At 37.2% G+C, this 12,566-nt stretch overlaps 2 protein-coding genes across 2 annotated transcripts; one reads left to right on the plus strand and one right to left on the minus strand.

Annotated features, from left to right (window-relative positions):
- The first annotated feature begins 1,272 nt into the window (after positions 1–1,272).
- On the plus strand, positions 1,273–4,615 carry LOC141913157 (neo-calmodulin-like). The gene is made up of 4 exons (XM_074804619.1): positions 1,273–1,471; positions 2,518–2,671; positions 3,379–3,609; positions 4,137–4,615. Exons 1-4 carry the CDS (start codon positions 1,436–1,438, stop codon positions 4,160–4,162), a joined length of 447 nt encoding a protein of 148 aa, XP_074660720.1. The 5' UTR covers positions 1,273–1,435; the 3' UTR covers positions 4,163–4,615.
- A 1,552-nt stretch (positions 4,616–6,167) lies between these two features.
- LOC141913136 (uncharacterized) lies at positions 6,168–11,314 on the minus strand. The gene is made up of 9 exons (XM_074804594.1): positions 11,213–11,314; positions 11,013–11,128; positions 10,857–10,932; positions 10,419–10,598; positions 9,617–9,968; positions 9,386–9,525; positions 8,831–8,912; positions 7,837–7,948; positions 6,168–6,734 (listed from the first exon to the last, which is right to left on the minus strand). Exons 1-9 carry the CDS (start codon positions 11,288–11,290, stop codon positions 6,209–6,211), a joined length of 1,662 nt encoding a protein of 553 aa, XP_074660695.1. The 5' UTR covers positions 11,291–11,314; the 3' UTR covers positions 6,168–6,208.
- Between the last annotated feature and the right edge of the window lie 1,252 nt (positions 11,315–12,566).

Consider the following 12,566-nt stretch of genomic DNA (forward strand, 5'->3'; position numbering starts at 1 on the left):
CTCCGAGAACCTGTTTTGGCTTTGTTGATCGAAGCGCTGGCCACGATATGTTCACCGAAACCCTTGGGGGACGACAAATACGTATATAATGGGTGTTTGGGCCAAAATGCGGTTGTATTATGTGTGCTTTAAACAAGTCGTATTTAAATCCAATTAGACACCCTTGGAAAGCAAGTACTTATACTTCACGTATAAGTAGGCTAATTGTCAAAGGACATGACGAGATAAATCCCACAATGATTCCGTCAAAGATGAAAAATTCTTGAATAGAAGAGTATATACTTTGAGCGACGTTTCGGCTAAATACTATTAGTCATCATCAGGCGTACTTAAAAAACATGTTTACCTGCCACTTGTGTGTCCACACATTGCCTGTATACATGTTGATATATCTGTCAATTCTATCTATATAATGCTGGGGAACGTATCACAGAACGACTTGGTGATGTTACGTCGTTCTATGAAACAGTCCCCACTCGTCTGTACGTAGCCCTCCAGAAAATCCGATTGTCATCGGCGAAGAATAATGGACGATCTTATGTCTGTGGGGTCCCGGATTGCCAGGAACCCGGATAGGAGATCAGGCGAGGTCTTGTGCGATACGTTTTGTAAGTCTGGCGATTGTTTGAGGGGTGGACAGCAGGGGCCGGTTTCACAAAGCATAATTGAGGGTTAATTACGTTTTGTGAAACCGGCCACAGAGGTCTGCATAGAATCTACAGCTCAAGCGAACTAGACATTTTTAATTCATTTGATTTTAAAATAGGGGTCGTCCCTGTTATTGATAAGTATATTTGATTGGTAGATTTCGTTTGATTTGTTTTGATCAAGTGACTGTTATAAACCCAGCTCACCTGCTTGGAACGAAACAGGAGATTTGATTTTGAAATCGGAAAAAAATAGAAACTACTTTAAACTAGACAACGAAACGAATTCCTAACGTACGTATATTCCCGCTGAAAGCTCATCCATTTCAGCGTGACAAACAAATTGCAAAATAATATCGTATAGATTCTTGACACATGAACCGCGTTGTGAAAGGGTGTACTGCCATTGGCCATTGATTGCAAAGTTCAAAATTATTAGTATGTATTATATATGACAAAGAACCGTTTCTAAATGTCTGCACAATTCTAAGACGTATATTGAAAGGTGTACACTAAATTTCGTGCATTTACTTTGCTAATCTTACTGGTTTTAGAGCCTCATGATGAGTTGGGTGATCGATCATGCACATAATCTGCCATGAATTCCGACACGGGCACACCACGTACTGTGCCTTAAGTTTTGTTGAGAGCGACGATTCTGTTATTATGACAATCAATATGTTCGTTAGTTAAACGAGGAGGACTTTCGAAAAATACCGATCAATCGTTAACGAAAATCGGTCGGGAGAGTGTGCGAGATAAAAGATCTACGACTAAGTCCACCACCAATGGGTTGCGCTTCTTCGGTTGACACAGTACCTCAGGTAAACGTGTTTGAATTTAGACTATTTTAGACTCTGACTAAATCGCCGTGGTAAAAATTACAATGAAAACAAGTGTAAATGACTCTTACTTGAATATGATTAAGATTCCTTTATTTCGATTTTGGACATTTATTTATTGTTAAATTCTAGTTCTTGATAGTTTAGTTATCTAGTTCGACCACTTAGCATATTCCTTTCATGCATTTCTCCACTTACTTTTTCTAGTGAACTGATATTGTAGTTCATTTGGGATCGAAGGATAATACAGTTTATTCTATAAACATCGCCTTTATATCTTATTACGACTTGCAATGTAAACGAGAGTTTATCTAACGAATAAAATACTAAGTTCTTAGTTCGAGGGAAATGGATAATTGGATCTAAAACAAACGCTTATTGTAGTATTAGCGCAAATAGAAAATAATGAAGCAATGTTCACAATACAGATATATTCAAATGAAAACTTACATGTGCATTTGATGTCATTATTTCATTTATTCAGTATTTTGAGTAATTCGAGTGGATGTTATTGAGTTGCAGGACCCAAATTACTATCAGGGCATCCTCTAAAACAGCGAAGATATGGAAATCATGGAAACCTTGATCCGATAATGTTACAAATTCTCTAACATCATCTATGCAGCTATCAACCTGCTGTCTGTATGCTCTACCCAGACGTTCGTGAGATATTCACCATATTCCCAAGGCATGGTAGTCCAGGCATCGCCACCCCCTGTGACAGTACCCCAGACATTTTTCTTCGAAAAAAATCAAGTTGTCAGTCTTAACCATCAATTTCACACAAACATTCACCATTTGTAAAAAAAATGTTAGCGTCCTGGCTTAGCCATTCAAAAGGTGATCAACTGAGTATGTGGGTACAGGCAGCAGATTGACAGCTGTACTAATGAAGGCTAAACCGCCGAAACGTCATTGCGATATCAATACGTTATGAAAATCGGGATTTCCATATTATCATCGCTGGTCTGGCTAACGGAAAAGCACCAACTCCATCTTTTACAATCAACACGTTCGTTTTTAAAAAGCAGGCATCGAAAATACAGATCGAGTTGTACAAGAAAGAATTTGAAGCATACGATACTCGAGGTACTGGTGAAATCAGCGGGAAGGATCTGGGCAAAATTCTGCGATCGTTCGGTCACAATCCGACGAACGGCGACATACGGCGCATGGTGAATGGTACGTCGTTAAATACAATTAGTATTCAACACGTTTAGTAAATAACCGTCAGCTAAATTATAAAATGTCTTTGATTTTTAACTAAGGTATTATTAATTCGTTTGGACATGGACAATGATCCGACTTGTTCTATACACTGAGAATAATCCTGGTGACCGGTTAGATAACAAAGAGCCACACGATACATAATCAAAAAAGTCTGAATTCGCTAATTCGAATGTTATTGGCCGCAACGGTTCAACTGGTGGCTCCCGGCCATCGTCAGGTGGAATGAGAAACCGTATAAACCATATACACATTGCAATTTGGTTCATAAACGGAAGATCTGTCAACGATAATTTAAGGATATATTGCTTCTCCCTCAGGGAAGAGCATCAGTCAAAAACCAAAGAGTATTATCATTGATTATCACAACTGACGATGATTTTTTGACAAAAAAAGTCTCAATTTCTTTTAATTTGTACATAGTGGGTTTTTATCTTATTATCTTTAACACGTTTGAGTGTGGTTATTGTACTATCGTATATTTTTGTCGGTTGAAAAACTGCATTATTGAAAATTTTCGAATTTTTTTGAATAAGTGTAATAAGGGTGTCGCCAGGATTTCCAAATAACTAATAATTCCTTAAATAAATTTAATTAGATTTAATTGAATTGGATTGGCCTTAACCAATAATACGTATATGGCTTCGTATTCTTTATTGAAGAACATGGTTTCATCGACTACCAACGGTTTATCGAGCTGGCCACGTCCATGAATTCCGACGAGGAACTGCGGGTGGCTTTCCACCTACTCGACAGGGACGGAAACGGCTACATCTCGGCCCAAGAGCTGAAACGCGTCGTCAAAATCATCGACGAGGACTACACCAACGAGGAAGTAGAAGCTATGATCGAAGAAGCCGATCTTGACGGTGACGGAAGAGTGAACTATCAGGGTAAAGTGTTCAGTTCAGTTTATAGATCAGTTTTTTTTTCAATCTAAAGATAATAGGTTGACTCCGTTATGTTTTGATCGGTAGATTTGATTTGGTTTTATTTGATTTGATGTGGCGTCCCTTACAAACCCACCACACCTGCCGGGGGCGAAATAGGGGGTTTGATTTTGAAATCGGAAATCGAAGTACAGATATTAGTTAGTGTGATCGGCGGTCGAATCTAAACAGAATTCTTGGTTTAAATCGAAGTACATAATTGGAAATATCGGTTCCAGTTCGTTCATGTACACAATCTTCCGAACTGCCTGGACCGACAAGCGAATGGTTGGGGTTAATTTTGATGGCTGCCTTATTTAATACATTGGATTTGGAAATAACCATAAAACTACATAATAATGTTTAAGATCATATTGTCCTTTGTTCTGCTTCAATATCCGATCAGCAAAAGATATCGGTTCGTAATTGGTAGTTTTCCTGATCTTATCGGCCTTTTATTCTTTTTATACAAACAATTTTTCCTTTCACAGAATTTGAGGAGTTTTATAGATCATAGCAAGTGATGGCGAATCGGTCGAGAAGGGAACAGGACAGCATTACATTCAACAGTGTTAAACACTTGTAACAAACACTCCATAGAACGATGGAATCAAGAGAATCCAGTCGTACTGGACAGAAGAAAGACGTATGGTCTGCAAAATATACATGTGCTATATTAGCGCGACGAATGGAACTGATTATTGCATACAAACTGTCGTTATGTTTGATTTATTGTTTATTTTTAAAGGATAGTATAGTCACAATATGTAAATACGTAGTGTAATGCGTTAACTTTTAGCAACGCATTTACGAAACTACCCGTAATCCAAAAGCAAATAAAAGAAATGTATGGTAATCGTATGTGGTATGTGGAAAAAAACTCGTTATTTTTGATAGGCTTGCTATTGTAGAATGAAAATTGAAAAAATTACTCATACTTATTACCTTAAAGGAGAGGTATTATCATGCAGTGCATTTCTTAGTTTTAATTCAGATTTTTATCAGAGCGTATAATAACGTTTATTATGGATGTAATATTGTTTATTCATTTCATTTTATCGTAACTTTGTACAAACTACAGTATACAAACATCTAATAATCATTTAATACAATAATCATTCAATTCAATACAATAGTATAGTGCTTTCAGGAACTTACATTTTGACCAGAGCATTTTTCGAGAAGGCGAAAAGGGTTCTCAATTTTTAATGACTAGGTCTTGTTAAACAGACTGTGGTAAGCACTGTGATCTTAGAATTGTATATTCTGGACATTTCAAATAAAAAGTGGTATTCATTACGTTATTCCAATTACGTTTTGGTTGCATTTTAAACAATATCTCTCGTTTTGAGGTGTATTATATGGTGGCTGATGAGGGCCAAATGCAATAATTTTTACACGATCTCGATTATGGAAAAACACAAAACAAAACTTATAGAGCAAAAACGTTTTTTCGTCCTAGCAAAAACGAATTTTACCGCGCAAAAACGAAAATATTCAATTATGCTCTATGATTCGTTTTGTTCGTTTTGCTAGGGTGCAAAAACGAATTGTATGGCGCAAAAACGAAAAATCATAGAGCAAAAAACTTTTCGTTTTTGTGCTATAATATTTCGTTTTTGGTCGTGTAAAAATTGATGCATTTGGCCCTTATCCGCCACCATAGTATTACTAAACCTACCAGATTCAATCGGTAGTTTATGATTACTACATCTCAACCGGCACAATGTGCGTCGCAAAGGAATAGGTAAGTCATGCAAATATTGTTCGAACTTAAGTTCAGTTTAGATCATAGAATATGTTAATCCTTTTGAGCTGCTGCGGCAATCGGCCCTCCATTTTTTGAGTAAATTGGTCTTGAAGACGCTGTTTGATTAATTCACCAATAAGTTCAGGATTAACTCGCTCGTGATTTACCGCACTCTTCTAGGATACATTTTATATTAACCTAACCACTTAATAATGCTAAATTCAATTCTCTCGTAGATTAATCAGCCTGATAATGTTAAAAAGGGCATCAACATCGATGAGTTGTTTGTATTAATTGGATTAGGTAATTAGTTGTGCTCAAAAGTAATATCAGTGTCGCAAACATGTCAGTGTCAAAACATGTCGGCAGTACTTTTACAGCAGAACTCATTTCATTGTATATAAACAAAAATATTATTAAGCGCACAGTTTTCTAGTTGGAGTGTAAGATAGAAGTTGAAAATAAATCATCTAAATTCAAGATCATCGCGTTATTTAAATGATGAGAAAAGGACAAGATTTACACGCCATGACAGTATACGGGACGTCAAGAAGTTTTTGGGAATAGAATGAATTTGAAATTGAAATTTGGAATCGAAATTTCGATTTGAAATTGAAAGAAAACGGAAATTCGACTGCAACGCGCTCTCTACGAGAACATACGTCTGGAACTAACGGTTTATCCGAAAATAGAATGGAGAAAAACGATTCCGTATATAATCTATATATTCACAACTTTATTAGAAGACGACGATCAATTTTTCATAGATAAAATGTTATGAAAAGTATGCTGTGTGAAAAAGAAAACCAATAACTAAACAAATTTAATGCAAACGTTTTTAAGTCCATGATTCAGTGTTTCTGGTGCAGTATGCGGTCTTATGATACGTGTGTAGTTATATTTCGTAGACCCGTTATGACCCGAAAACGATATTTTCGCGCCGCTCTTTCCGCTAGCGGTCGATGCGCGTGATTTGTCGTTTCGTAAACGTTTCGACGCGTTCTCCTCCGAGTTTAGGATATTCTTAATAGATTGCAACGAAGGCGGGGCCGGCGTCGTCCGAATCGAAGAAGAGCCGTATCCATCGTTCGTCGTCGCTTCACTGATCTTACGCGACGACGGTCCCGATGACGTAACGCAAGCCGGCGAACTGACGTCATCTCTATTCGATTTGTTGGCAGCAGACGATTCTTTAATATTGCACGTCGAACCATCGTCCGAAAAACCGCGCGGTTTAGAATTTCGTGATAGATGTTTCTCCCAGGTCCAGGTCTCATACTTTCCAGGCACCTGGAACGGACGGCCTTCTTCGCATCGCCTCTTGTAAACTTCTCGAAGACTGAAATCGAAAAGGAATTCTATAGACACATTCAAAGCGCATCGATTATCAAAAATGCGTTTTATAGATATGGTATATGTTCTACTAATTCTACTCCGGTACGCGGAAAAATTTCAATATCCATGTTAGTGCTAATACTTGAAAATACATACATAAAACATGGATCTTGAAATATTTGTAATGTCGACCCTTGTTTTTCAAACAGTTTGTATATATACCGGTATTCAGCGAGTTTATGTAGAAGGCAAATAACTCGATCCTCATTGCTAGACCCGGGTTCGTGTTGAATAAATGAAGTCAATCTTTAAAGCGACGTCGTTGTCATGGTTATTGCATTATATCAAGGGCTCTCTTCAAAAACAAACTACGTTAAGCACTTCGCTTAGTAGTGGTTTCAAGAGCGAATGCAGGGGTTTTGAAGCTGGAGACTTAAAAAGGGCCGTAGGATATAGACAATAGTAGAATAGCCTGTTCACTCAGACTTCATGGAGAATAGATAATAGACACATAAGCTTATATATACTACGTACAAATTTGAATGATGAAATAATGAAAGTCCATCCAGAATAAGATTTTCTATAGGTAAATGTCTTTTTTCAATTTATTAGGTTTGTGCGTGGTGGGTTTTAAGATTAGAAACGAAATTTATTAGTCAAGAACAGAATGCTTGATAGATAAATCTTTTAAATTGTGTAGCTTTTGTTTTTCAGACTTTGATAGTCGTCCACCCACAAAACCAGCTATCCCACCAGATGGCGTGATGAGCAGTAAGTCGTCCGTGTCAAAATTTGTTCATTTTCAATTCCGAATCCATTATCACAGCATCCACCGAATATACAATACTTTCATTCTTCTAACTCAGATATCGGTATAGTTTTCATTGATAATTGATTCATTTAAGAGAAAAGTTCATTCCGATTTATTTGAAATGTAGAAGAAATCGAACGCACGCGACCAACTATCTACTAGCGAACCTGGCGGATCCTCGCCTGCCACGTGGATATCTCGATTGCCACTGCGGGTACCCAATTTCAAGAAAACTATGATGAAAACGTTTGAAAAAATGTTTGCCTTTGATTTTTTAATATGAGGGGTATATTACCGGGTATCACCGATCCACATTCTCTGCATGGGATCCGACAATTTCTGCCCGTTGAAAAAATCCTTTCCGGTTTTGAAACTCTGCCTCTTCATATTGATGACGATATTCGCCTCTGCAAGATCGAATCGAGAGATGTATTAATGAAAATATTATATAGACACAACCAGATAGAAAATGGCTGCCGTTCGAACTATTCAAATTACGAAAATGGTCAGCATTGCTAAAAACACATAAACGAGCTAAAACAGACAACAAAAAAACATTTCAAAATCTTCGTGACTGATATATTCTCAGTTTTTCGAAGTTTGAATTGCGAAACCCACAGTGTTGATGATATAAAATTAATTCAAATAGTTTCGAGGATTTAACTTAGAAACCTCATCGCACAGAGAAACAAATATCGAACGAAAATTCATTTTCGTTTGTCTGATGATTAAAACCTCAAAACTGTTAGAATAAAATTTCATATCATCAACTGGTGGGTTTCGTTTATTAGCATACTTTCGTTATAGCGCCTGTTTTTATGCGGTATTTCACGTTTTTACCACTGTAGCACAAACGGCAGTTTTTGAACTTTTTGATGTTTGCCGGCAATTATCGGTAAAATGTATTTAGTAGTTTTATCGATCGAAAGACTTTGTTTGATGAAATCGATTTCCATTTTGAATCGAATAGACATCACACGTTATAAACTATAGCTAAAAAGCCCCGCTTTATAACATCGATATGTGTTATAATATTATCCAATAATTCTTTGACTAGCAGGGGACGATACTTCTTGCTACATCACAATCATGTAACTCAGTAACAGTTAACCGTTACTCAGCCGAGACGCGCATCAACACAGAAAACTCGTTTCACTGAAAACAAGGTTTTCCAGTCGCGTGCGTTGGACTAAAGCAGTGAGAAAATTGGATATTTCTGTCGGCAGCCATTTTACTTTGGATTGTGTTTTTAGAAGAAAACTGTGTGTAGAAGAATATCGATTTCATACTCTTTCTTTCATCAAGCCGGTTACAAATACCAGGTCTCAACAGTTCCATGTCGGCTTCCATTGATTGCAAATACCGCTCGTCCTAAAAATATCCGAACTAAATGAATAAAATTATTACCGCTCAATATAGCGGAGAATAACGTATGGAACTAATTCATAAACAGACGCAGAATATCGAATTTCGATTTAAAGCTACAATCACTGAAGTTCTATTAAAATCCTCTGCCTGATATAACTACGACAATTCGTTATTATCATAGATTTTCTTTCGATAAAATTTCTTAATTCTTTTAAATTCAACAGCAAAGAATATAATACACAATTCTCAGCCCACGAATTTCAAATGTGTACAAAAAGCGTGGTTCTAGGATTCTAGAAGGGAGTGGACCTGAAAATTGGAATGCGCATTTAATTCAAAAAGGGCAGATTTGACAGGTTTTGTTGAGGGCGGCAAGTGTGATCTTTTTGAGAGGCACATTCGAAATTTGAAGGAGGTGGACCAGTCCACCCGTCCACCCTCTCATACTACCTTTCATATATCAACCAACCACTTACAGCAGATTCGAACTGAAATTTTAATCGGTCAACACGATTTTTCTGTTGCAGCACATCCGATACTGTAACACTGGGACGAATTTCCGGCATTGAAAATTGGATCACTTGAGGCCTGTCTTCTAACACTTCTTGGCAGTTTTCTGTGGAAGAAAACGAAAACAGCCCGTTTATCTAAGGAATTGTCGTTTAGTCGGATGGTTTTTATCGCAGTGACTGGCGTTCTATACCTACGTGATGGATTGTTCGGGGTCGTCGTAAATTGTTCTTTGACTAGACGTTTCATCGTCTCGTATGACGTGTGAGGTCGGACGGTTTCTGCGATTATCGTCGTCGACTTATCATCGCTCGGTTCAGGCGTGTATATGTGTATTTCGCTGGGCGCCATTTGTTGCGGCGAATCGGGCGCCTCCGTTACGCTCGTAGTCACGGTTACGGCTACGTTACTGCGTTCGGTCGGTGCCGAGTGAACTCGGTCTATTTCGTCGTAGGCGTCGATACCTCGTACGTACCCTGCGGCCGCCGACTGCAGCCGACTCGTAGACGCTCGGACTTCGGCTTTCAACGGATTCTCAACGGGTATCGGCTGGAAAGATAAATAAATTCGATCTTGAGATTTCAGCTCGTTTCAGAATTTGTTGATACCGCGTGAATATTTCGTTAAAAAGTACCCAGCTTATTCTATTGACTTCGAGCTAAAGCCCACCGCCCCTATCAACTATGAAACTCCTGAAAGTTGATGTAACAGGTATTGATTTAAGTTGAATTAACCAACCAGCCTTATCTTCATCGATGGTAGCTCCGTGAAATAACTATTATATTATACTCTATATATTCCCTGGTGTTAAGTTACGTATCAAAAAATGATATATATATATATATATATATATATATATATATATATATATATATATATATATATATATATATATATATATATATATATATATATATATATATATATATATATATATATATATATATATATATATATATATATATATATATATATATATATATATTTTCGTTAACCTACGTGATGCCACCGGGCATTATCTTTTAATGGCGAAGTTTCCAGTTTTTTGACCTTGTCTTTCTTCTCCAACGCGCGTTTCATATCCATACTTTTCTTGTACGATTCTTCTATGAACACTTTGTCGAGGTCTTTCGTTACCCGTACCTCGAATGGTTTCAGTATCGTATGGAAATCGTCCAACTAAAAAAGAGATAATGTGTTTAATCAGTTACGCTTTCTAAGTTGATAAACATTCAAACATGGGTAAATATTAACAATTGATGGTAGATTCTTAACGAGAAAAACTATTTGTCATTATCACGAGGTACATTTTGATGTGCAGGTTCTGTTGTTCTGTTGTAACAAAATTTCTTCTTCACATTCGCCATCTATAGTTTTGAATTCCTAAAAAAAAGTACTTTCAGCTTCTACGCTTTTTACTAGTGGAACATATATTACCTTGAATATTTCGCGATGGTTCCTTCCCTGAACAAGGTTCGGCGTTCGTTGGTCCATTTTCGTGAATGTTCTGCTCCTAAGATTCGGATTCAGAGATCAGTTTTATCGTGAGTCCGTCTATATCTGTATACTAATAGGATTATAATCGATACTTACCACAATATGATATCCAAATATTCGTAAAGTTGCAGACGACTTTTTTCATTCAGTTGCGATTGCATACTTCTGATCATGTGTTTCAACCTCAGCGGAGAAATTGTGCGGTCACTCATCTGCGAAATCGACAGAACGAATATAAACGAATGTTTTGAATTAAGAGGTGACGCGTGTGTGAATTTCTTCGTCATCCGGCATACCTTCATACATCTCAGTAAGGTCCATTCGTCGGCTGGCATTCCTTTGCCATCCGGGGACTCGTACACGTCGAATGCCATTCTGACGTCACGTAATTCGGAGAATCTAAGTTCAGTTAAAAATTAGGTGCATTTAGTTTAGAAATGCTGGCACAGTTCTGAGAAATATGTCCTGACAAAAAAATTCCCAAATGATTCCGATAAATTTCCATCGGAATATATATTCGGTAAGAATAATTGCACTATGAAAAATAAATCGCCTTTAAAATATATCGAATGAGTTTGGATGGAAATTGATTTTTTCATATCGGAATTATTTTTTGTTGTCAGGAGGTATTAACAGCCACAACAAGTTCGTAAGTACTATATATAGATTTTGATAATCCCAAATTAAGCCTACATCAATTTTCGATATAAGATCTTACGCTGATACCACAAATTTCTAATTTTCTTTATTCTATCTATTAGGCTAGCTCACAGAGAATATATTCTCTGTGAGGAGTGTTGACAATCTTATTAAGTTTTGTGCTTTTTGAATTATTCTAGATAATCAGGTGGCTGTGCCAACTTTCGGAAAATGGAGGTCACTTGAATCGTACAATCGTGATAAAGAAACAGAGGTGGATTACGTGAGAGCTTTCTGTGACATGAATCGTATGGCTTTCTTCAAAACGTCCACATTCCACCCGTCGGTGTGTCGGTTGAACGTTCGATCCAAAGCCGTGTTGAAAAACTTGCCGTCCACCATTGCCTTCAGTTCCTTTTATGAATAAGATGTTAAATATGTATGAGTTACCTAACATTGTGTCATCTCGTTCTGTACGAAGCCTTTATCGTTAACTCACCTTGACCGAAATACCCGACGCGTCGGCTTTCTGTTCGTCTGGAATGCATTTTGTCAGACATTCGGGGTGGTACTGAAATGAAACATCACGTTTTCATAATTTCAAAACGAAATACGTAGATTAAGAGACGACGTAATTCACAGGCGATTTAACGTATTTTATCGGGTCGAATTGATTCCGCAAATACTTACGCCAAGAGCACGACTCAAACAGCTGAAGTAGAAGAAATTCAATAATCAAAATATGTAAAAAATTAAAAATAAGATTTAAAACTTAGAAAGAAATACATGGAGGAGGATACATATGGGGTACTTATATTGATTTAGGTTTATTAAAACGCGTGACATCGTGTTACGGGGTGTCTGCAAACCGACATAACCAATTATTTAGGCCTACTTCGATTTCAACGAAAAAATATTCTATAAATTCGACCGCCGATTTTCGATTTTCAGACAAAAACCCTTATTTCGCTCCCGGCAGGTGAAGTTGGTTTTAAGGGGCACCAAATCACC

Source organism: Tubulanus polymorphus, chromosome 11 (genome assembly GCF_964204645.1).
Source record: "Tubulanus polymorphus chromosome 11, tnTubPoly1.2, whole genome shotgun sequence".
NCBI classification, from domain to species: domain Eukaryota; kingdom Metazoa; phylum Nemertea; class Palaeonemertea; order Tubulaniformes; family Tubulanidae; genus Tubulanus; species Tubulanus polymorphus.

Excerpts from the sequence above, each read along its gene's own strand:
- LOC141913157 (XM_074804619.1), top strand. The coding sequence starts at position 1,436 with ATGGGTTGCGCTTCTTCGGTTGACACAGTACCTCAG. Across the intron at positions 2,672-3,378 it reads CATACGGCGCATGGTGAATG|AACATGGTTTCATCGACTAC; the intron begins GTACGTCGTTAA and ends TCTTTATTGAAG. Across the intron at positions 3,610-4,136 it reads CGGAAGAGTGAACTATCAGG|AATTTGAGGAGTTTTATAGA; the intron begins GTAAAGTGTTCA and ends TTCCTTTCACAG.
- LOC141913136 (XM_074804594.1), bottom strand. The coding sequence starts at position 11,290 with ATGGCATTCGACGTGTACGAGTCCCCGGATGGCAAAGGAATGCCAGCC. Across the intron at positions 9,969-10,418 it reads ATAATGCCCGGTGGCATCAC|CCGATACCCGTTGAGAATCC; the intron begins GTAGGTTAACGA and ends TTATCTTTCCAG. Across the intron at positions 7,949-8,830 it reads CCGGCTTGATGAAAGAAAGA|AGGCGAATATCGTCATCAAT; the intron begins GTATGAAATCGA and ends TCGATCTTGCAG.